This window comes from Perna viridis, chromosome 11 (assembly GCF_037379345.1).
Source record: "Perna viridis isolate PV_CMFRI_1.1 ecotype Kerala chromosome 11, ASM3737934v1, whole genome shotgun sequence".
Taxonomy (NCBI): Eukaryota; Metazoa; Mollusca; class Bivalvia; order Mytilida; family Mytilidae; genus Perna; species Perna viridis.
In genome coordinates this window covers 2,305,045-2,331,386 of record NC_142455.1, presented here as the reverse complement: position 1 = coordinate 2,331,386, position 26,342 = coordinate 2,305,045, and the positions used below count along the sequence as shown (strand labels likewise).

The following is a 26,342-nucleotide window of genomic DNA, read 5'->3' as shown; positions in this document are numbered from 1 at the left end:
CCCAGCGAAATACATTGTACTAGTACATGCAATTTCTAACTATCAGTGCACCTGGTCCATGCTCCCAGTTTTTAGTGTAGTCCAAGTTGCTCATTTTATATTGTTACTTTGTATGTACTATTTTAGTTACTTTATGTTCTCTGTAGTGTTTGTCTGTTTAACATGTCTGGTTACTGTCCCTGGATTACATTCTTTTGATCTCCGCTAGAATCTTGGTTCCTTGTTTAACTTTTTAAATCTGTATTGGAAAATGATCCATTTGTTACATTTCTCCGTCCCATGAATGAATTAATGGAAGGGGTTTACATGCATTTCATTTTTATTAGGTCGATCCATACATCGTAGATTAATTATAATGGTGAACTTTTCACCATATTTCTGTCATTTCACTGTAATTTTTCACCGTCACTCAAAAATTCTATATATTAGGATAAGGTGGAGAAAAACCTTCTTTTTTGCCATTTTGAACTTTGTGCATTATATAACTTAAGGAAAGTAAATCAAGAAACGTACGCGGATTGAAATCTGTAATTCCGGTTTTAATATTGGATGACATTACATAAGAGAATTTAACAGGAATTGAAATTATTGGCATTAAAGAAAAATTACCATAATGTCAAAGGAAGAACAACCCAACCTAGATGAAGTAGTATTTAAAATCAAAAGGTACCACCTTAGACTGGTATTCTACAGCAAAAGACGTTCTTTTTATTTCTTTCTGATTTTTCGATGTATATGCAAGTGCGTTTTTGCGTATAGGGAGCTACGCCCCTGACCAATTCACGAAAATGTAATAATTGTTCAACATAGGGATCCAACTGTTCTCCTGGACTGAGAGACTTGATGAACAATTGAATCGAATGCACAGACTTCAAAACATGTCCTGTACACAGCCACTCCATATATAAATCAAGATACATTGCATTGATAGAGGCACCACATGCCATAGTTGGATTTGATAATCAGTTAATAAACTCTCATAATTTATATCCTGGCAGGAATAACAATTCACGTTTTCATATTTTTTAGAATAAATACGGCTTATGGTGTTGACGTCACGATCTTCTGGTTGGAGGAAGAAAGACATAAATTTTTCGTCAACACATCATTTGCATATTTTGATTTTTCAAACTTTGGAATTAATCATCACTATTTTTTTCTGATCGGACATGACCGGAGACCGGATCAAGTCGGACGGACACGCTGATGTGATCGGTCGACCCGGTTCTACGAGACGACGTTTTGCAAAGCCTACATCTTTGAGAGAAAATGGCTCATTAAAGTTTGAAAATGACTTGGCTCTAGCGCTGAAGGAAAGTTTGAAGTACGCAAAACAAACGGATGCTGACACTAAGCCAATGGGAGATACATCAAATAAGAGAAGTAATATTGAAAATCAACAAGAGGATATGATGTCTACTTCTAGTTTTTCTAAAGTTGAGACTTTAGGAGAGAAACAGTTGAAAGATTTGCTTGTTCTGCATTTCGATCTTATACAACATCAACAAGAACTAATCATTCAGAAAGACAAACAAATCAAGAATATAAAACAGGAAAAAGATACCGTAAGTATATGAACAAAGTTCCTAATAAAGTAGAACATTTACAAATCTCTGTTGTGTTTTCTGACTTGAGTGTTTTGTGCATGGAATTTCGTCAATTCGTGACCCAGTTAAATTGAAATAAGTCATTATAAGAAACTATTCAAGTTTTTCGTTGGGCTTTGTCACTCGTTATCGAATTTTTCTTTGAAAACTGGGTTAGTTATTCTTGTTCAGGTTGACACTAGATGAAACTGTATTTCTGTGGTAAAAGTAGATAGATAAAAGTAAATAAAAAGTTCGTGTGCATCCATGCGTGTGTGAAGCACGCTTCTAGATCAGGTCACGTGATTATTCTTAACCATAATTGGCACCATGCAAGGTTGTTAATTACGATGGAAATTGTATGAATGTCATGTACACGTGATTTTTATTCAATCAATTACTAATGGACTGTCCCACGCCCTGCATAAGTGGGTTGTTCGAATTATTGACGGGCTTGATTTAAAATTAGTGGGCAATTCCACGTGACCGATCATGTGACCTACCGCACGCTATTGTGTGTGGAAATACGAATGCAAAACAAGACTCGACACCACACAAAGATGATATGAGTTTATTTTGCCTTGAAAGGCTGAAGAGCATGACTGAAGTGATTATGCCGAAGAATATTGCATCAAATATTAGAAAAATGTTCACAAGATCATCGAATGTACAGGTAACAACGCGATACGACGAAATAAAAATTGGCAGACGATTGCCTTCAAAATGGCTGAAAATTTATTATTTTGGTAAAATTTATGCAGACTTTGCTGTTGCGTGGGATCGATAATTCGTTTTAAATTGATATAATTTTGTAATTTAGACAATATTTGATATACTCAGTCCATTATTTGTGGCTAGAATTCGCGATTCTAGTGAAAAATTGTTGTGATCATTTATCGGGTATATACAATGGTCGGCAACATTTTGACACCACGGGTCATCTATATTTATCGGAACAAAGAAATGTAAACGTACATTGTTTATTACTCTCAGTATGTTGTTAAAATATCAGGTAAATCTTATCTATAATATCCGTTAAATATGGCTATACATGTATTGTACATAGTTCAAGAGTAAATCTTGCATTTATTTTATAACCATTGTACTATGTTTATATTTTATTGTACAGTAAGTCTGTACATGCTTTTTTTTTTTAGGTCCAATTAACATTTTGACTATTGGGGAGTTTACCGGTCTTAATTTGTGATGTCAAATTTATTGATATGCATCTCATTCAGTGTCAAATTGGCTGGCAAAATCATGAACATCATCAGTTCTAGAAATCCTACAAAACTTGACTACTTTGTTATATGCTTTGTTAAGTCCTTTCTTGAGATTAAAATGTTCATATTTTGTCAGCGAATTTTCATCAATGTCACTCAAAAAATGAATTTGTGAAACTTTTAAGGTAAACCTTTATTTGTCTATAACATTGCAATATTTATTTTATTATTTATAAAGCCTTTTACTGAATATTTATAACAAATCTATGGCTATAAAAAATAATTTGGTTAAAGGGTCTAAAGGAATTTCTTTAATTTTCTTGAAAAAAGATAAAAATGTGATTTAAATGTAATAAACCCAAGCCACTGTAAGGATTTCTTTTACCAATATGACTGAGGTAGACATAAGGCTAAGATAAGTGACGCAACTTTTACAAAGCAGTGGAACATTTGTATTCAGCATTTTACATCAATCTCATGTTTACAAGCATCAAAGTAATAACTTTTAAATTTATTTCATTCTGTTTCAAACTGGTAAAAGTGAACATGCTACAAATAAACACTGTATCACTGATTTCAAGAGTTATGTCCCTTATCTTAAATTGTTGTAGGCCTACCTCCTTAAACTGATCAAAGGTAACTGACTGATGACATGACAAAGAACTCTTCTAGTGACTAGATTTATAATAAAAAATGACATACACATACATTTGTTATCATTGATAATACTCCGAAAGTTATTTTCAGTGTTATTACTATTCCTGAATGATAACTTAAATGTACATGTATAATATCATTTTCTTGTAGGAAAATGTACAAATGTACAATCAATGTTTATTTAATAAATTAATGTAGATAAATGAAGGAAGTGGCACTTTTAAAATAACTAAAAATAAATGTTGAGTTAATATTTGAATAACACTATTGACACTGATTAAACATTGTTGATGTCTCTTAAGCCTTAAAAAATTCTGTGTTTCTGGTAACTCAACTGACCCCATTTTCCCTGTCAATCCCCCCTTTTTTTTGGTGTAAAAAAAACAAAAAGTACAGATTTAGAATTGTCTTGCTCTCTGATGTGGAGGTTCAAAATTCTTCAAAAACAAATGAAACAACACGGCCATGGTTGTGACAAGTTCAGTATTCAGTGGTGTCATATTAGAGACAGCAATACTGGTAGGTTTCAATCTCCTGCAAATCTTTATTTTAAAAAACCTACCTACCGACCCTAATTTTTAGGGAGATGTTACCGGGAATTCAGAATTTTTTTTAGGCCTTCTTAGACAAAACATTTTCAGTGTTTCACAGACAATTTGTAAAAATTTTGAACATTAAGATTTCGAAAATAAATTCATTAAGCTAATTTTATGTGCCAGAAATTTGGCAAATCATTAACAAGACATCATTCCATTTACTCTTTTGCAAATATTTGAGCCATTTTGATTAAAAGTAAGCACCCCATTCCTGCGGTAGCTGAAAGGGCACACTCTAAAATGCACCTAAACCATTTCATATTTACATTTCAGGCACATAACATACATCCAGTAGAATGCTACACTTACAATGTACATGTATTTGACAATTAAAATTATGCTTCATTTGTATATATATTTTAAGATTTCCTAAGTACATTGCAGACACATTGACATGATTGTCAACCAAAATCTTATTGGGCAACACTCAATTAAGATGACTTTTTTTTTGTTTATCTTTTGTAAAAATTTGAATTTTAACCACAAGGGCTTGCTCCCACCATAAACTGCAGCCTAACTTAAGTTTGTGTTTATATTAGCAAAATGTGTGGATCATTAATTAATTCAATTTCTTTGAACTTGAATATATACAGGTACGTGTAATTGCAAAAAAAAATATTTATGATTAGATAACCATACTAATAAATATTTTTAAAAATGAAAAAGATCTTTAAGCTGTATATAAAAAAATAAGAAAAAATTATTATCTAGTAAAATATTCTTATTACTTTTTACATGTGTAAGAATCCACTCAGATTTAAAAACATGTTTTACTACCCCTAAACATACAAATGTATTACTGTCATAAACCTGATCATCAGCCCATGATTTAGGACCTACAAAAAACCTCAGCATTAAATGATGTGCCTTCAAGATACTCAGCATTTATCAGTGTATTCTGTAAGTTGTATTGTGCATGTACATGTACTTTCTATTGTTGGAAAATGTGCATATATTTATATTTGCAATGTACATATACACGTTGTTGTCAAATCCCAAGTCCAGGACCCTAAATTTCTGAACAAGACTATAAGAGTTTTATTTTCTTAGGTCTTTGACTCGCCATATATTGCATTAACTCATACTGAGGCCATTTTACACTCTTCTTGTGGACCTTGCATTCAGGGTGCAAAAGAAGTCCAGGACTTCTCACTCATGAAAGTTGATTGGAACCCTTAAGTATACTTTTACTGCAGAGCCAAGAGTTGATATAGAACCTTTCTGTTTACAGTTGAAATGCAGATTGGATCGTATGGAAAGGAGAATGTCTTTGCTTAAACATAGAGCTCCCAATGCTAGAGATAGTCCTCCTCGTCACAAAACAGATCATTTACACTCCCGTCAGTGTCATTCAGAATCATTACCATCACAGACAACTGAAAAATCATTAAAACGGTAAGTCTTTAGTACCGGTATGTGTATTTATAAGGGTTGTATTAGGACCATAACTTTAACATTGTATTTTAAATTGCTTAAACAACAAATAGAAGTGCAGTGTTTTTTTTTTTTTTTTAGTTAATAGTTCATATGTAAAATGTTTGTTACAATTTGGCTCACACTGTTTTTCCATGTGTACTTAAGTTTTTGGTGTTTTGTTATATATTCTTCATCTATTGTTCTTTCATTGTTTGCGGCGTTGTTTTATTCCCAGATTCACAGATTCCCCATATAATATTGCTACACCCTTTTTTTAGCACTTGCATGTAATTTACATTGTTAAACTCAGAATTCCATTCCACCCATAGAAAGATTACATGCAATTTGAAATTACGTAACATTATGTACATTATAAAAAGTTACATTTTAGTTGAGACATTGATTGAGTTCCATCTGCAAGTTTCTTTTAGATAGGAAATACAGATGGTAAACATAGCTCTCCTTAAAAATTGCAAAATTCATTCTACAGTACCAGGTAACTAACCAAACTGAAGTGGTCTATTCACAAAAAGAAGCTAGTGTCAACACTCAAAAAGTTTAATCACAAGGTTTGACAATACAATGTGGAAATTTTCTTATAACACAAGATCGATTTTAGACTTTCAATTTTCTGTGATTTTGACAATTTGACTTTGAAAATTTTACTAACTTCAAATGCTACATATTAAGTAAATTTGAATGCGAAACTTGTTAAACATATTATACGTGTACATACATTTGTATCATTAAGTTGGTCCAAATTTTTTTTCAGAAAACGAACAAGTTTTGAACCACAGAGCCTGAGTAAAAGATTTGCGTCAGAGTCTGTAGTTGATAGCCGAGTACGAACAACAGACAATAAATTACCGTCTAAAGTAGACCGAACAAATAGAAACCGTAGTCGTACATTTACCATATCTACAGAAGAAATCTACAGTGCTTGGGGATACAGAGCTAGACCGGGTCACATTGCAGCAGATCCTGATGTACTCAAAGAACTGGAAAAAAGAACTAGACTTAAAAAATCGGAATCTGTTGACAATAATGTTATGCGTACAAAAGACAATTATCATATTTCATTTTATGAGCCAGTAGCTGAAAATATTGAGATAGATACAAAAAAAGAACTCCTGAAACGTGCTCAAAATCAGTTGACAGGTACTGCATGTATATTATTTAACTTAATTTTGTTAGGATAGTATAAATGATTTCTTTAAAGGTGTCAGCTTTTTAAGTTTGGAAGAAAAATCTGGGGTTGGACTAATGAAAAATGTTTTGTGATATATATTAAATAACCAAAACACAAACCTATTTTGAAATCTCCTATGAACCATTGTTCCAGCATATTTTGAAATCTCCTATGAACCATTGTTTCAGCATATTTCATTGTATTTATGAAGAGACATGAACCCTATTGCATGCCTTATACATGTATTGTATTTTCTCCTGCTTAATGGTAAGTGGAAACAATTCTTTCCTATGACATCAGGCACTTGTAATTTGAAGAAGAAAATGATCCATTCATAAAATTTCTCTGTCAGCCAATTGCAGGATAATTATTTCTAGTTTGTGGAGAAGCTGTTGTTATAACCTGCTGTCAGAGAATCCATATAAAAACAGGCTTACAAAAAATAGGTCTAATTACTTGAACTGCACTTTCCATTAATATGTAATTGCCAATTTTGATTTTGTGATATTGACTTGGTGGCATTTCTTTTACCTTTCCAGTTGAATGTCCACAGTGGAGAGTAAGAACATATACCAACCAATGGGGGCTTGAAGGAACAGAGGTTCAATATTTTAAAAGTTTTATCTTTTTACTTGTGTAGAATCAAATTGATTATGTCATAGGGTGTACTAAGTGATCTACTAGGCAGTCACAATTTGTCTTTTCTCACTTGAAACAAGAACAGCTAATTTTAAGTTACATGCATGACATGTGTGAGATTTCTTTTTTTTTTCATGAAAGAGACAAAGATTTCTCTATTTTTAGCCTTGTGAAATATAACCTTTCTCGCCCTTTGTTTTAGATAAAACATGCAATGTTTGTGGTGTCACAGTAAAACATTTTATTATGTCTTGTAAATACAAAAGTATTTAGGCAAGCAGGGTGTTCTGAATCACACAGTCAATTTTAAAGGTGATAAAAAGTTTACAATGAAATAAGAGATTGAAGTCCCTGTTAATTTGTAGGCAAATTAGCATAAATGTACACATGACAAATTGAAACCGTAACAATTTCAAAGACCCAAAAATATCTTTCCGTAATGTATTTCTGATTTTTGCAATGTTTATATGATTAAATACTATGAGTAATCTTTTTCTCTTTTTGCCATGTTTGCAGAATATGGAGGATGAAATATATGTGAAAAGGCATACCAAACCAGAAATAGAAGAGAAAAGGCGAAAAAGGTTAAGTAACTGTCAGAAATGTACAGTTCATGGTCTATCTCAAATGTCTTCTATTCCAAGGACAGAACTGTCAGGTTAAGGTTTAACTATTGAAGCATTTGTCAGATCAAACAAACATCAAGAGCTGTAGCCACCTGTACAGACCCCATCACCACAAAACTTGTGGAATATTCTATATTAACTCCAATCTAAGTTTTGAAACTTTATTGTGCCTCTTTCTGTCTTAATAAATAGAAACAGAAAAACCTTCAGATAAGACCTGTCTGACTGACCGACTGTCAGACAAGCTTAAATTAAAAAGATTGAAATTGAAGGAGGTAGACTTTGGGTAAAGGACACAACTCTTACAAATCATTGGGACTTTTGTATTTATCATTATAAAACAATGTCATGTAAGCATCAATGTAACTTGGACTTATTTCATTCTGTTTCAAATGAAAGCTTTAAAGGCTTTGGTGAAATTGAATATAATACAAACATATCACCGATTTCAAGAGTAATGGTCCTTACTCTATGTCTACCCCCCTTAAACTGAAGAGATTGATGTTTTAAAAAAATACATTTTGTATTATCTAGTCTTCTTCAACAGATTGACCAATTCTAGAAATATATTGATGGTTGTACTCTATTTATGCATTACATATACATTGATAGTTATTGTGTGACCATCTCCAGCAAGAGAACAGATTTGCTCACATCATCAGTTTTCCCTGTTGGTTAAATCCAAATTTTGACATCGTTTTTCAGGAAAGCACAGGAGGCCTGCCCTCCTGGTGCATCTGGTCAGTACTCCCAGTTTTTAGTGTATCATTCATTCTTTAGTCTATGTGTTATTTATGGTTGTTTTTTTTTTGTTTTCTTCATATGGTATTTGTCCATGGATCATGAATATCCTGTTTCTAGTTGTAATTGTGGCCTCTTGTGATTCCATATATCAGAGTTTGTGGTTTTAATTGAAATTTATGTTTCTACAGGTGGGATTTACAGAGAACTCGAGAACAAGCTTACAATGAAAAGTTAAAAGAAAAAGAGAAAGGTCCTGAAGTTCCAAAAGAAGAAACCAACAATAATGTAGAATCATTTTATCCCTCCCTCGATGACAGTAAGTCTTATTAAATGTAATATACATGTGGGGAATGCTCTGTTTGAGTTGGTTTCATATTATTATTCTGCTTTCACCTAAATTTTGGTGCTCTCAGAAATGACTGAATGGAATGAATTCAAACTTGGCACAAAAATTAGGCACCATTTGAATTTGTGTAACCTCATATTATGATATCCAAAGTGGCTTTGGTTTAAAGACGGAAGAAAATCATATAGAGCAGGGGAAAAATTGTAGAAAGTTGATACTTGCTTGAAAAATAGGTCACTACAGGAGTTTTAAATCAGTGGAAGTGGAAAATAAAAATAATGGCTGCAATTACAAGATCACCACCATTTTCAAATTAAAAAAAATCATAAGAAATAGGGTAAAATTATAGACACTTAATTTTTGGTTAAGTAAGAGGTTACCACAAGATTTTTCAGCGAGCCATCATTTCAGGAAGGTGCCCCCTACCCACCCACCCCCCCCCCCAAAAAAAAAAAAAAAATCAAAAAAATCAAGGAACTGTAGAAACTGATTTTGTGAGCTCCTGTGATAATAGAATGTGTTGGGGGACATCTGTGCAGTTGTCTGATGCAACAAGTGCTAGTAGTTGTATTCATTATAAATGTTCCAGACTCTAGATCATATTTGATTTGTAAAAATCTTCAAATTAAACCCTATAACCTCCTGATTCTATTGAATAGAGTTTGAAACTAATGAATTTTTTTTTACACATGTACCATACAATATTGACATGCTGTTTGTACCGAATTATGAATAATTATCACCTGTTTGATATTATTTCTGTGATGATATTCACAAGTTGCGTCATTTTCTTACAGTCACTCATGTAGAAGTTACAGATAAAATTCCTGTGATGGCATTTGGACACGGTGTTCCGAAGATTGACAATTCGTAAGTATATGATCAAAATGTTGTTAGAACTGTTTTTTTTTAAGTAATTAATATGATACATGTAGTGAATGGTCATTGGTATCCTATTATCAATGCTTAATTTAAGTTTTTGTAGACCTAAGGGTTAAGACCTGCATATTGACTAGAATTTATTGTTTGTTTGCTTAAAAATTAAATGAATGAGGATTTTTCTTTGCATTTTACCCAACAAACAATAAAAGTTATTGTAATTTTGAAAAATACAGTGTTTATTGTTGCTTTTTTTTTTACAGTATTAGTTCTTTCATGAGATCATATATTTTCCTTTCAGTAATTTCAAGTTACCCTGGGAAGTCACATCGAAGAAAAGTCACAGTCACACACGGACACGTAGTAGGAACACGTAGCCAGCATCTTTCACTCATCTGTCATTTATGACCAAAACTCTCATCTTTCATTCATAGTTTTTATATGACTGTCGTACTTAATTTATTTAATAAGAGAAAAATGTTTTTGTTTTGTTTAAAAATGGAGGAACATTTATTGAAAATGTATGTCAGGTTTTAATGTCTTGTTGAGGAAAAAGTGTATGTTGTTGAAAATTTATAGCCAAAGGGTGAATTTATTTTTTGTGAAGCTGATGATGGAAGTGAAAGGACATTTTTTATGTGTGCAAGATGACCTTTACCCCTGCATTTTTGAGGCATTAATGATATTTTGATATTAAAGCACATGTCTTGATATAAGGCCAACAGAATTTTTTTTTTTTTTTTTTTGGTTCTCAGGTCTTGCCAGTTGTGTTTTAGTTTTACCTCATTAAAAATTTGCCATTTTTGTGGAGAAGAAAATATGAAATAAGCAACCCTCCCCACTTTTTATCAGTATATTTTGCTGAGAACAATTTCGAAATCACTATGATTCTTATGGCATGACAGAAATTAGAAAGAATTCTTGATTTTGGCTTTACATTAAAATTACAAAAAAAAACTTTTGCTTGGTTTGTTATAAATTATAAGTTGTCAATATTTCAAGTCTTTAGAAAACTTCTAAAAGAGTAATTTACTGTGAAAAATTGTTATATCATCCATCAGATTTTTTGAAAATATTTTTACTATAAATATACCTGGGATTTACACATACCCATCAGAGGCAGATTTGAGAGAAAAAAATTCTGAAAAGTATGGCGTACAGAAATAACAAGGTGTTGGGTCATAATTCTTAGAATCACAACACATAAATAGTCTGACAGTTTGCTTTAAAAAAAACAAAAAAATGTCAAAATAAGGGATTTAGGTGTTTTCATCGAAATACAATAAAAGCTTTAAAAACTTTCTGTTTCCAGAAGTTGTTGTGATTCAAGAGGCTTTTGTTGTATTAATAATTAAAGTTTGGTGCTCTATATTGTACCATATGAATGTCTCATGAAATTAGCTAAATATTCTCTTTATCTATGTAGTAAATGCAGAAAATCTTAAGTTTTTACATTTAACCAGCGAATAATGCACTTTCAGGTTTATTTAAAATATATATTAATGATGATTTTTGATGAACATGCCCCTTTAGATAAGACAGAAAAAGAAACCCCATTGTTTTTGCTTCATATTTACAATTATAAATTGGATCAGCCTGGGTTTCATAAAAAAAGATCTCAAACTGAGTTTGTTCTCAGGTCTTTTATTCCAAGTGATTTGATCGTTTGATATTTGATTTATTTAAGGAAGGATACAAGGAAAATCTCAATTTGTGAAACTGGAGACTTATAAAAATGGATTTATAAAATTGTAAACTTAAAGAAAACTTGATACATGTACTGGTAGTTACCTTGAAAGGCATTCATAGAACCTTTATGGTAGGGAAGGAGTAAGAGCTTCAGAAACTGAACATGTAGATTGCTGAAATGTCTTGTCTTTATTTGTTTATATTATCTGTTTTTAATAAAGACTATACAAATCTCATGATAAAAAAGGTTTATTGCTATTCTTTATATTGAAAAATCTTTAAGTGATTATCAGCTCCTCCAGATAACATGAAGTTCTGTATTGACCAGTCAACTGCCAGTATTTTTTCTTCATGACCAGTCATGTTATACAGTGGTGCTTTTGGGCTGAAAAGACAAGATACTATATATAACTTACACATAGTAATATCAAAGTCATTAAAAAAAGAGCTTAGAAAATAAGTGGATGTAATAGAAGCCCTTCTGCCTGTCAATTCTTTCCAGTTCCATTGGAGTTGTGTCAAATTTTAATGTAGGTTGAAAACCCCCAAAAAAATCAATTTTTTCATGCAAGCTCCATTCCAAAATGGGCCTCAGTATTTTACATTTACTGGATGTAATACATTAAAAGAAAATACAATGGAAACTGAAGATGCAAAATTTGATAAAAGTCCTGGCCTAATAGCAGCAAAAAATTTATTTCCATGATAATTAAGATTTTATGACATCACCAATAGACCTACAGGTAATTTCCATGTTAGGTAGGATCATTGCCTGGGAAGTGACAGACAGTACATATGACCACAAAACCCAAGAGCTAGAGATTTAATCCTCTATTGTCATATATCCTGGATTATATTTTTTCCTTGATTACTGTGAAAGTACTATTGTTTGTGGATTTCGTTGGTAGGCCAAACCACGAATTTTGGTTCCCAACTAAAAGGAGATTTTCTTTGGAGTATATATTGAAAACCCTCAAACCACGAATTTAAGAATCCATGAACCTGTGTTTCTTCCCTAATCCACGAATTAAAGTACTTTCACAGTAACGGGGATGATTTTACAAGGTCTACAAACAAAGCAGAAATTGGCATATCATACAGGTAAAATCCAGATTTGAATTGCAGAAAAAAATCATCCCGGACTTGAAAACAGGACTGTCTCAAAAAACACCAAAAAGTCTCAACAGAAAAAAAAGGATAAAAAGAAACAAGAAAATTATGTGTGTGTGTGCCTGAACATTCTTAAGCTACAAAAGATTAACCTTACCTTCTCGTGTCCCACAGTTTCATTACGGAGTCGTAGGATCCAGAAATGAATAAATATTCGTTTGTCTGTGACCAACTAACACTTGATACCCAGCCTGTATGTGACGTGTAGATACATTTCACAAGAGCTCCATCTGGAATTTCATAGGAAAAGATCATGTTTTCTGGCACCATTATAGAAAACTGAAATCTCACAACTCCATTATAAAACTAATTTGAGCTGTTTCAAAAAACGTATCATTGAAGTTGAATTGATAAAATATATAAAATAGTTTAGGGCCAGAGCTATATGAGACAACCTATAACACCCATTTACACCTGAATTACATAATTATCAATAAGTTCTGAATGCATTTGTCATTTCCAAAGGAACAATTAAGAGCCATTCACTTTTCAGACCCCCTACCAATATAACATATCTGATGCTTCATCCCTGTTGAAGATGATGAAAGTGACATGCTTATAGACCATTACAATGACAGACACTTCACAGCTCTTTTAATTATCTTTTATTTATATTTGTGAATACCCACACTCGTCAATTCAAGGTAAACAGGAAGTAGATAAGAGTTGAATCTTAAACGGTGCAGCACTGCACAAGTCATTATGAAAACATCTAAGCATTTCCTCCAATAGAAGCTGAGAAATCTGTTGCAGAAGTGTGTATTAGACAGACTGACTGACAAGGTGATTGCAATATAGCCCCAATCAAATGAGTGGAGGTATATTATTTCATGAAATAATGCACACAAAACATGTTTCTGTTCTTATTTGAAGACTACTGACCTGAACTTCTAGGATCCCAGAGTCGTACATGTCTATCTGCAGAACCAGTAACAATCTGTCTATTCAAAGAAGAGTAACTCAGGTCTAAAAATACTTTTGCTCCTTGCTGAAAATTGTAAATAAAAATTAACAGGCAATTCTTCTGCATATGTAACACTTAGGAATTTCGAAAGTCATTGTTAAGAATAGGTAACCTTGAATGTGATGGTCATTGTTAAGAATAGGTAAACTAGAATGTGAAGGTCATTGTTAAGAATAGGTAAACTTGAATGTGAAGGTCATTGTTAAGAATAGGTAAACTAGAATGTGAAGGTCATTGTTAAGAATAGGTAACCTTGAATGTGAAGGTCATTGTTAAGAATAGGTAAACTAGAATGTGAAGGTCATTGTTAAGAATAGGTAAACTCGAATGTGAAGGTCATTGTTAAGAATAAGTAAACTTGAATGTGAAGGTCATTGTTAAGAATAGGTAAACTATAATGTGAAAGATCATTGTTAAGAATAAGTAAACTTGAATGTGAACGTAATTGTAAGAAGAAGTAAACTTGAATGTGAAGGTCATTGTTAAGAATAGGTAAACTATAATGTGAAAGATCATTGTTAAGAATAGGTAAACTTGAATGTGAAGGTCATTGTTAAGAATAGGTAACCTTGAATGTGAAGGTCATTGTTAAGAATAGGTAAACTTGAATGTGAAGGTCATTGTTAAGAATAGGTAAACTCGAATGTGAAGGTCATTGTTAAGAATAAGTAAACTTGAATGTGAAGGTCATTGTTAAGAATAGGTAAACTTGAATGTGAACGTAATTGTTAAGAATAGGTACAGCTGAATGTGAGTCATTGTTAAGAATCGATAAACTTGAATAAGAAGGCCACTGTTAAGAATAGGTACATTTCAATTTGAAGGTCATTGTTAAGTATAGGTACATTTGAATGTGAAGGTCACTGTTAAGAATGGGTAAACTTGAATGTGAACTTCACTGTAAACTCCACATTAATTACTCTGTATCAATACTGGACTACAGTACTGAATAACATTATGTGGCCTGTTCTGACAATTCAGTGGTTCAAATCTACTTTCAACAGTGGAATGTCTTGGACTTTTCTAAGTTTCAAATAAATAGTCCAGTTGATGAAAATCAAGGTCCCAAAAAGTGTTAATAAACAGGACTGAAGGTCCTGGACCAAAGTAAATACAATCTTAAAGGTCATTGGACAGAAACAGTGACCTTGGACCACAACTAATTTGAACCCTGTGTTCCTGATAAAATTGATTTTACAAATTAAATCTCTGCTAAAGGAGGCCTGAATAATTTTTCAATTTCATATAGGCCGATAAATTCAATGAATAATTTGTCTTGCTTTGGTCCCTTGTCCAAAGTGTTACTTTTGGTGAAAACAAATCACTGGTCTTCAACATTTCTCCTTTTTTTTCTGAGAAATATCCATAATAAATTTTAATTATTAACAACATATCTAGATAGAAGAATGACCTAAGCATACCATAATAAAGGAACTAATCACAGTGATAGTCTATACAAATTTAAACCATGACCATAGAATCATGGAGTGAGGGTCTGATTTCAGTCTGACAGAAAGTATTCTGCTGTGCAAATTAAATACAGAAGTTTAAATGTAGAATTTTTCAACCAGTAGACAAGTCATCCAAAGTTTACTAGGACGACATCCATCAAAGATCAATGACATTAGACAATCGGAACTCCTCAGCCATCTAGTTACACAAAAGAAAAACCACAGAGGCACTAGGCAGAAAAAACTGTCCCAAATTTGACCAATCCAGTTCTAAAATTATAGTTTTACTGGCTGGAATTTTTACCTTTACTTTTTTCCTAGCTCTTCGCTTTGTGCCAAAATTCTTGACAGAGTTATTGTTCTTTATTTCTAGTGATATCTAACCAAATTTTTTAGTGCTACCTGGTGGACAGAACTACTTTGAGTCGTGTATGACTATAATTCCAGCAAATTTTTCAAGAAGAATTCTGCTTTCTGCATCCGAGGTTATTTTTTAGTACAGTGGAATTGGCCGAGTAATTCTGATTGGGACATATGACAGGCATTTAACAAATCCTTACCAAAGAAGATATTTCTTGTGCTTGATCTAAATCCCAGATCCTGACTGTATGGTCCCATGATGCAGTACATACTTGATTGACATCTATCCAATCAACTGCTGATATTCCTTCATTGTGACCCGACAGAGTCAAAATTGGTACCTAGAAAAAAAAAATCAACCTAAGTTGGATTATCTCCCTTTGCAAGCAATTTAGATGATATATAATATTCTTTCAAAACATTTACATTCCTACAACGTTTTGTTATACTTCATTGCATGATTAGGATGAATTGTGTTAACAATTGTTAAGTGAACAGATAAACAGACAGGACAATTCCTTTATACCTCCAAAGGAGAAGGGGCATGAAAGGCTCTAATTGGCCTAAAATATAACTGAAAACTAATCATCAAATGTTAATAGTGTTTATTGAGAATTTGGAGACTTGAATCCATAACAATTGAGAAAACATTTTGAAAACTATGAAATGAAAAGAACAAAACAATTACTTGAAGTTTACCAAAATTAAGATATTCTGTTCATTTTTTACTTTATGGTCACTTTCTGGTCACAATTCAGGCAAAGAAATGTGTCCACAGTCCTCCATGGTCCACACCCAGGAGGCAACTTCATATCATTCATGCATTTGAAAATTTGATTTTTTTTTGGTGTGGATATTTTTTACTGAATGTACATGTAAATATGCAGTGTTCTAGGATTTTTCAAAAATTGAGGTTTCGTCTGGAAAAATCCATATAAAATCAACTTTCCCACAGTCAATGACTCGCTTTCCTAACAAAACAAATCCTTACAGCATATCAAGTTTTCAACTTGCCACGGGAAAGTGTAACTAAGTACCTAACTTTCCCTGACCCAAATTTCACTTGCCCCGGGTAACGGGAAATAGGAATCCTAGAACACTGAATATGTCCAAACAAAAACAATTTACAATCCTCAGCAGTTTTTGTTATTAAAATAAGATGTGGCAGTAAATGAACTAAACCTACAAAACATTTCTCAAACATTTATATGAATTTACCATGTTTCCGATAATTTGATATTTTTTGGGCCAAGTTCATAGACTAATGCAACTACACATTTATTTGTATAATAACTAAGTCTATCAGTTCTCTATTTATCTATTTGTGACAACAATATTTTATTATAACATACAGGAACACCAGTACTGAATGTCTTTTTTACAACTATATTTATACCTAAATCACATTTATATACTAAATAATGACAGTTTTGAAGGAAAAACAAAATATTGCTTTGCAGAAACATTCAAAACTTAACTTTTCTGTTTATTGACGTTACATGGTTTTTTGAAATGTTTACTACTACAGCAGTAATCACAGATAGAAAACACAAGACAGTAAGAACAGTGAAAAAAACAAGAGGCTACAAGGAGTCTGAATCGCTCACATGGTTATATTTTTGGTTTTCAAAGGGAATAATCCAACAAGGATTTGTCCGACAACTTTGACTCAAAAGAGACTTTGGTAAGATTTATCATAAGGGTCATTTCATCAATTGAAAATTTCTTTCTATCTATTATGGTTTTCATGATGTTAGCTGAATACTCTAAAAACATCATTTTTTGCCTTTCTTAAGGGCAATAACTCTAACAAGAAGTTGTCTGACTTTTATAGGCCTTGTAATAAGGATCATTTGGGCAATTGAATGAATTCGGCGAAGCCTAACGGATTTGAAGATATGTAAGAAAAAACTTCTGCCTGATCCCTTAGTTCTATTTTTAGTAATAGGCCACCATGTTTTTCATCGAATCAAAAATCCCAACATCAGATCTATGCAGAATAACTCAAGGAATCTTCATATAGTTTAGTACTTATTGGTTGGGTAGTTTCAGAGGAGAAGATATATGAAAGAAATAACATTAAAAATTTGGAAAAAAACATCGAAAACGGGCAATCATAAACATGGCTTAACAGATTCGCATGTAATATTTGCTTCGAGATAGATCTCATCATGCTGAACACTTTAACCCTATCCCATGTCAGAATCTGGTTAAACCTAATGGTTTAGGAGATATATGAGAAACACTTCTGTCTGACCCCTTTGTTCTATTTTTAGTAAGGAACCAAGTAGTAGGTAGTAGGTACCAGGTACCAGATACCAGGTTTTACAGTGGATCAAAAATTCCTACATCAGTTCTATGCAGAATATCCTAAGGAACATTCATATCAAATTTGGTTCCAATTGGTCATGTAATGTCAGAAGAGAAGATTTTTGAAAGAAAAAACATTTAAAAGAGAAAAAAAAAATTATCAAAAAAGGGGCAATAACTCCAACATGGCTTAACATATTAAATCAAAAATTAAACTAGATTAATCATAATGAACACTCTTCCCCAGTCAGAATTTCGCTAAATCTAAACTTTTTGTGATATCTGTGAAAAACTTCCGTCTGACCCAAAATGTTCTATTTTTAGTTACGGCGGCCATGTCTTTCAATGGATTGAAAATCCCTACACAAATTTCTTGCAGAATACCCAAACGAATATTCATACCAAGTTTTATTCTAACTGGTCCAGTAGTTTCAGAAGAGAAGAGTTTTGAAAAATTGATAATGACACTGGACAACAATAGATGCCAAGTGATGGCTATAGCTCATGATAAGGTTCCTGATAACCTTGAGTTAATATGGGGGTCATAATACTGTGAAAGTACCATTGTTCCTGAGGTATCAATTTTTGAGGTTTTTGAGGGAAGGACAAACCACCATATTTGGTTCCAAATGAAAAGATTTCCATTGATGTGTATACTGAAAACCTAAAAACCATAAATTCAAGAATATACAAACTTTTGTTTCTTCCACAAATCAAACTACTATCAGAGTAACAGAAAACAAGGAAAACTTTAAATAAATAAATAAATTACCTCTGAATGGCATTACTACAATTTTGTTTAGTTTATCTGAACATCTCCTCTTTCTTATCCTCAATTTTTCATTTATCTACAACATCTCTTTTTCTCAACCTCGATTTTTCATTCATCTACATCTTTCTTTCTCACCCTTGATTTTTCGTTTATCTATAACATCTCTTTTTCTTACCCTAGATTGTACTTTTTTCTTTGATATTTTTCTCTTTTTATGTGGCTTTGATCCTTCATCATCAACAACATCATCTACATTGTCACAAGCTAAATATTGAAGAATTATAAATGATCAAAGAAAACAGACAACATTCCCATCTCCATTCTTCGTTGAATATTTTTGAGATAGGATATTACAGTTATAAAAAATTAGTCACAGTTTTAGAGGTTTTTTTATGCACAACTATTCATACCCACTTTGTTCTAATTATATTTCAAAGGTGTTCTAAATTTAAAAAGATAACTAAGCAAATTCCATTCTTCAAAACTTCTGCTGTGTTATAATCTTTTTATATCACAATCCCAAAAGTACAGTAGCTTGAGATTACATATCATATGAAATACAGATTTTCTGCAAATAGCTTGGGAAGGAGCCAATTAATACAATTCCATACCTGCTGACCACAGCTTCAACATTTTATCCCATGATCCACTACAAAACTGAAATGAAACACACAAATGAAAAATCAAAATCAGTGCAAAAAATAGTATTGACCAGGCGTCAGTTTCACAAAAAGTCGTAAGTGTAAAATTGATCGCAAGTTATGACGTAACTATGCTATTTTCTGTTATGAAACCATTACTTACGATCAACTTTACGCTTACGACTTTTTGTGAAATTGTAGCCAGGGATGATTTTAAGAGGTCTACAAACAAAGCAGAAATTGGCAAAATCAAAAGTGAATATACAGTAAAAAAAAGACTTGTAGTGGTAAAATCTGGATTTTACTAAAAGGCAGAAAAAAATCATCCCTAATATTGACTTTACCAATGCACAATATAAGCATGAACAGTACACAGAAAGAACAGAAGTCAAAGCTGCAGCATCTTGTCCATTTAATGCATTTCTAATATATATGCACACTTAGTGATTTGAAGACCATGTACATTGACCACATTATTGTTGAAACTTGTCTGATCAAAATCAGATAATTTTACAAAAAATATCAGAGAACGACCCATTGAATATCTGGTTTGATTAGAAAATTGACAATTCTCATAATTTTAATCCCAATTACTGTGTTTAGAAAATGGACATATATATTTTAATTCTATCTGTCCATATTTACACACCTAGCCACACAAAGTGCCAAGTGGCTAGGTATTATGTGGTACCCTAAAAAGTTATGTCTGTCCGTCCCCTATGGTTGCCAGATGATAACTTATGATGATATCATTGGATCTTTTTCGAACTTTGTGAACTTACTAAGTATAATAAAATGTAGATCAACTTTGAATTTCAGTTTGATCAAAAAATTTACACAAAAGTTAAGGCCATTTTAAGTTGTTTTTCCCCAACAAAATATTTTGATGAATTGAAATATTAAAGAATTTATGTTCGTTCTGTTGTTCCCATGTGATGATTTGTAATTTTAATATGTGCCAATTTATATCAAATAATATACTACCCAGTACGTGGTAGAGTATGCCTTAATGTCCCATTAGATAACCTTTATTTTTATCATGCCAAACCGCATTACCTGAAAGCTTCAAACATCAAAGTACATTAAACATATTTCCTATTTACTAACTGAAAATGTAGTAGACTGTAATGAACAATGCAAGGGCAGAGGAGAACATGGAAGCCAAACATCTCGAGAAAATCTTTTTAAAAGGCTGAGATTAGGACCTATGGTGAAAGGAAATGTCCTATGCCTCTCAGGGTAAAGACAGAAAAAAAGCCAGAGCAACAATGCAGTCATTTGTGTTACATATTATAATTCTTGCCTTCTGTTTTGTTTGATCTATTGCTACACAATCTACACTTCCTGCATGTCCACGACATGCTGCGATGCAATCTACAGAATTAGTCTCTGCCTCCCATTGCCATATATGGACTGTTTGGTCATGTGACCCAGACATGAATGTTTTTGTTGAAGATTCATCTACAAATAATTTCAAAGTGAAAATGATTCAAGTATTAAATACAAAAAAGCAGAGAAAATTAAATGTGGCAGTTATTTGGAAAGTAATCTTTATAGCCATTGCAGTTTTACATGTTGGTAATATAATCATCCCCCAACATAACTTTTTAATCGTCATCATAATTTCATTGACTTCTGTGAAGATAGTACCCCTAAAATGAAACAAAGTAAAAATATCTTCAGTTAGATTTCACCTCTTCCAAGATTGAAAACCCATCAAACTCGATTCTAAAAAGAATTCACTCCCTTAAAATGTAATGGTGAGGTTTGCAAAGCAGGACATACTGAAGTAACTGGTTCACTGCTAGTTTTTTTGTTAGAGCTCATACTACAAGTACTTGAGGTTTTTTTGTGCTGTCTTGTTTTCTTGACTTTTGTTTTTATATATACTGGTATGTGAATAATGTTAATTTTATCACATGTATTGTGTCTATGAATTATCTTTGTTTGCTGTTACATGTTGTATCACATTTTGGCAATGTTTTTGGATTTCAATACCATAGTTAATATTGTTTCATTCTTACCATAGTTGATCCACTGAACACATTTGACTGGAGCAGAATGACCAGGTATAGTCAATAAAGGACTTCCTTTAATGGACCACAGTCTGACTGTATTGTCATAGCAACCTGATAATATACTGTAGTAAAAAAAATGGTTATAGTCAATAAAAAAAAATTTGATGGAGGCTAGATGCTTTGTAAAGTATTAAAAATCTTTGTCTGAACTCAAAGAAAATCCACCAGCTCAATTTAATCAATACCCCCCAATACACATCTACATTTACTCATATGGAGAGCTTTTTTCCTCTCGCTGACAATAGTTATTCAAAGATGTTCTTGCAAAAACCAAGACAAGTAATAAATAACTATCAATCTTGACCCATGTTTGGATACACAATTGTTTTTGGTGTTGTTTTTTCTTTCAGTTTGACAGTTTTTTTTAATTTTGTTTTAGATTATTTTTTTATTTTTTATACTAATTTTTTTCAGTTTGACAGTTGTTGTTAATTTTGTTTTTGACTATTTTTCTCCACATTTCTATTTTTAATATTACTAAAAGTAAGGTTTCCCTTGATTCTCTTTCAACAGCAACAACCTTTGACCTTATAACATTAGCCCATTCCACAGTGTTTTATTAAGACAGGTTGGGGGCCAATTTACATACATCAAACACCAGTCTGGAAAACTATTACATACACTCCTCAAAGCATTCAGGTTTCCTGCACACACGATACCCAAACGCTTCTATCGTGTGTTTAAACGAACGCTGCTATCATGCATTTAAACGCATGATAAACAAACGCTCTCAGCATGCCTTTAAACGCATGATAGATGAACGCTCATAGTGTGTTTAAATGCACGACAAACGAATGATGAAAAATAATAATACTTACAAATAATAAAGAATGAAATTCATTGTGCATTAAAACCAATGCAAAACAATGTGAAAACGCACGATAAATAATGCACGAATCTTAAAATGGGAAATGTGAACATTTCAAGGAGTGTATCATTCAATTAAGAATTAAGAATTAATTGGTCCTGTTCAAATTTGTATTTGACCTTTTATGTGAAAAAATACTGAAAACACTAACCATTCTTTACATCCCTGTATACAGCTGACCCAGTCATCATGAACCAATGAATCTTCAGGTTCTGGAGCTTGTTGTTTTTCTATATATTCTATGTCAACTATAGATTCCTGAAATAATAAGTTACATCACCACTACAGTACACTAGATGGCTATGTTTCAACATTCATTGACAGAAATGTCATTGTTATATAGCGTAAAGGTATGGAATCTAATAGGACATTAAATGATTCCACACCACACAGAAGGGAAGGTAGGGTGACCTTAAGCAAAAAACTTTTTTCCTTATGCTATCTAAATTTTTAGTCTAGCAGATCAGACCAAACCTAATTTTACTGGACTTTTTCCAATGTTCTTAACATTTAGAAAGACTTAAGTACAAAAAATATGTAGTTAAATTCCTGGTAGAGTACATTTTTATTTTGACAACTTCCTGTGATGCATGAAATTAGTCCATGAGTTTCTTTAATTGTTATACGTGCATTTTTCTTACCACAGATATTCCTTTATTCTCTAAATGTTGATCCAATGGGAGCCTTAAGAATTCACCATCAATTAGAAAATCAAAATCTACATCTGCCTTCTCGCCACCTCCTTCTGAAATAAACAAATAAGAATAAAGCATTAGTATGATCGTGACAAAAAAATATTAGGCAAAATAATAATACTGTGCTTCTCAGAATATCATTTTAAAGGTAACTGTGTGATTTGTTTTACTTACCTACCTTATTTTGGCAATGAAATTGGAAACATGTATAATTCATTTGTTGTACAAAATACAAAAGACCTCTTACATACCTTTTAACAGACTGTTGATTAGTGAACTCAGATCACTGGTGCTAATTTGTGCAGGAACTGAAAATGGGGCAGAGGGAACTGAGTATCTGTAAAATAGAGAATGATATCAAATATTCAGGATTAGTTCAAGAATAAGATAAGGATTACAAGGACAGACCGTCAACATACATGTATGCTATTGGTCTGAAACAAGAATGGCTCATAAAATGATGTATAATTCATGATCCACATAAGTTGCAAGCAACTGTTTGACCATTAAATGCAGGCACTAAGCAGGTGTTCCAAGAATCAAGCATGTTCCTGTTAGTCCAAAACATCACTTAAAATCTGTTAAAAATTATCAGAAATAATATGAGGGTGTATAAAAGGAGTTTTATAGTTGTAGCTTTCTCTGCATTTGTGATATCAATGTTAATACAAGCCTCTTTTTTTACTCCTGACTGTGTAGCCCCGCCTTCAAGAGCAGTTGCCCACCTCATTTAAAATTTAAACTCCTTCTTCAATACCTGATCTTTCATCATAAAATTAATTTCAAATTGATCAGAAATGGTAGGAAGGTGTATAAAAGAAATTTTGTAGATGTAGCCTCCCATTCTTGTGTGACGTCAACGTTTATATTTGACCAACTGTTGATATAAAAAAATGGCAGACACAGTCACGCCCTCGAGAAAGGCATTTCCTCCTAAATCAAAGTTTTAACTCCTTCTTCAAATCCCAAAATGATCAACATAAAATTTGTTTTAAATTGATAAAAATGGTCTTTCGGTGTATATAAGGATGTTTATAGCTGTAGTTCCCCTGCTTTTGTGATATCAATGTTTTAATGACCTAATTTTGACTGTGGCTAGTATACTGAAATCTCGCCACGCGAGACATTCAATAATTTACAAGATGTGAATCCTTCTATATTGAACTCCTTGTATTGACACTTTAAAAACTTTCGTCCAAACAAGTTAAAATGCCAGCTTAACAAAACTTTTAATTGACCTCTATGTTATAAATATACCGGACTACTCTGACATTTTCAAAAATAAGTTCTTCCAAATTGAAGGATCTTAATAAAATCCTGCAATCTACTCTGAACCAGAAACTGTTCGACCGATAATTTTACAAATATTTGGAATGTCCTTTGCTGTCTCCAACTAATTACTGATGAAAAAAACCTCAACAAGCTTTACAAAATTATAAATGGCATGCTGTTTAATTCGTTGGAAAGGGAACATAATACAAAATGTATTTTATGCTTCATACTTCTCTCGCACTTAAGGCAATTGCCATGCTTTCCTCATTATCTTTTATTATTTTCTAAAGAACCACTTGAACTTCTTTACAATGAACTGTAAAGTTATTGTATGGTGATTTACACACATCAATTGGCAGTCAATGTTATAAACTATACAAATCAAATACCTAAAGTATAAAAAATTCTTTGAACGTTAAAATTTCTACTTATGAAACAAAATTGGCACGAAAATTGAGAATTTCTAGCGGTATTTAATCCAAAACTGTCACAAAATGACTTTGTAGATTGATAAAATTTAAGAAAATTACGAAAATACGGCTTACTGTGATTGTTTTGTGAAAAATTTAGCCTGAACATGCGGCAAATTTGGATTTGTTTCCATTTCTACGCAAGATATGAACTGTTTGCATGTGGATTGAAACTATTCGGAATACTTCCGGTTAAATCATAAATCATGGAAGGGTCTAGAGAGTGACCGATATGCTACCGTCTTTTCTCCAAAAAACAAAGTAGGTTGAACGAGTAATAGTTTATCACTTTGTAGTTTACTACCATTTAAACAAAAATAAATCCAAAGAAGTTATCTTAAGCTAAAACTGATAAAACAACTGAAATAAAAACACGCTTTAGGTATAGATAGTATAAGGGGACTCCAATTAAACTAAGACTAGGGAGGAAATAAAAAAGAGAGATATAGTTTCTGGACTACATACAGGGGCGGATCGGTCCGGATCTCTAGATAGTTAGATGGTCGTTCTATGTTAATTGGATCAAATGATGACGAGCGAGAAAAAAATGGAAGGGTAGAATTTGTTAAAAATCCTGATTTCATAAAAAAAAATTCACCATTTTTGGGGAGATGAGCGCTGGGTCTTGTCCATATAAATCCGCGCCTGGCCTGTCCATCAGTTTTGTCCAGTAAATGAGTGACAAATCCTGGGATTCCTAGAATGTAAATTTCATAACTTGCCTGGATCCACTCCTCAGGTATATTAAGGATTCATATATTTTCTATATTTTACTCATTGGGTATATATGTCTAATAATTGAGAGTTTGTTAACCAAATCCTATAGCCGTGTTAAGGATGCCGTTTCAGGGGTGAATCCAAACGCTTCGAAAAGGAGGGGTATAAGGCTGTAGTCCTCAGAAAAGGGGGTGAAAGGACATTGATCTATCCCTTTTTGTCAATATTGCACATGAAAATGAAAATTGTTTTCAATAAAAAGGGGGTGCCAACCCCCAGCACCCTCTGGATCCGCCACTGCATTTCATGTTTCTTGTAATATGTATTGAAGACTGCAAGATTCCATACTGTTATCATGACTATCTGAATGATCGAAACACAGGTCATATAAAAACTCTAACACATCATAAAAATAATAAAATAAAATAAATATTTTCAGATAAAGTAACAACTGTCTAAACTCAACACTATAAGTAAAACCCACACCAAGTGAGCATAACCCTCGTCACCACCAAACACTGGTTAAGTGTATAAACACCATATGAGGTCAGGGCATGGCTCCCTTATAAATTTGCAAACAAATTATGAAAGAAGCTTATTTTTGTGTGAAAAACACGCATTAAAATGTGTTTATCAAGGATTTTTTGTGGACCCCTGATACCCTCTTAAATGGTTTTCTTGGTCCGCATCTGAACAATACCTGTGATAAGTAAACAAGGCATCATTAGTCGAGAAGTTATGATACTTAACCAGATACCGTAGACAAACTTAATTTAAGTAAATAAGGACTATTCTTATTTCCAGATCTTAGCATTTCAATGTTTGCATTCAGAGACATTTAAATCACTTATTAATATTGATATTAATGTTTCTGTTGTATTTTGTGTATAAATGATGTCGTTTTTTTTTTTTAAATAAAAACATATGTTTAAAGTAGACGGAAGAATTGTCTAGCTAGACATGAAGTGAACTGGATGACTGTCT

At 32.5% G+C, this 26,342-nt stretch overlaps 2 protein-coding genes across 2 annotated transcripts; one reads left to right on the top strand and one right to left on the bottom strand.

Annotated features, from left to right (window-relative positions):
- Positions 1-1,048: 1,048 nt before the first annotated feature.
- LOC148602299 (male-specific lethal 1 homolog) lies at positions 1,049-11,836 on the top strand. Its single transcript, XM_088551820.1, has 8 exons — positions 1,049-1,565; positions 5,294-5,457; positions 6,251-6,636; positions 7,207-7,268; positions 7,823-7,890; positions 8,865-8,992; positions 9,820-9,892; positions 10,203-11,836. Exons 1-8 carry the CDS (start codon positions 1,170-1,172, stop codon positions 10,276-10,278), a joined length of 1,353 nt encoding a protein of 450 aa, XP_088407946.1. The 5' UTR covers positions 1,049-1,169; the 3' UTR covers positions 10,279-11,836.
- LOC148602298 (ribosome biogenesis protein WDR12 homolog) lies at positions 11,824-24,848 on the bottom strand. Its single transcript, XM_088551821.1, has 12 exons — positions 24,717-24,848; positions 23,151-23,236; positions 22,846-22,949; positions 22,356-22,462; positions 21,283-21,398; positions 20,562-20,719; positions 19,229-19,274; positions 18,793-18,881; positions 15,736-15,876; positions 13,643-13,748; positions 12,858-12,990; positions 11,824-11,975 (listed from the first exon to the last, which is right to left on the bottom strand). The coding sequence occupies exons 1-12, from the start codon at positions 24,773-24,775 to the stop codon at positions 11,846-11,848; spliced, it is 1,275 nt and encodes a 424-aa protein (XP_088407947.1). The 5' UTR covers positions 24,776-24,848; the 3' UTR covers positions 11,824-11,845.
- Positions 24,849-26,342: the final 1,494 nt, after the last annotated feature.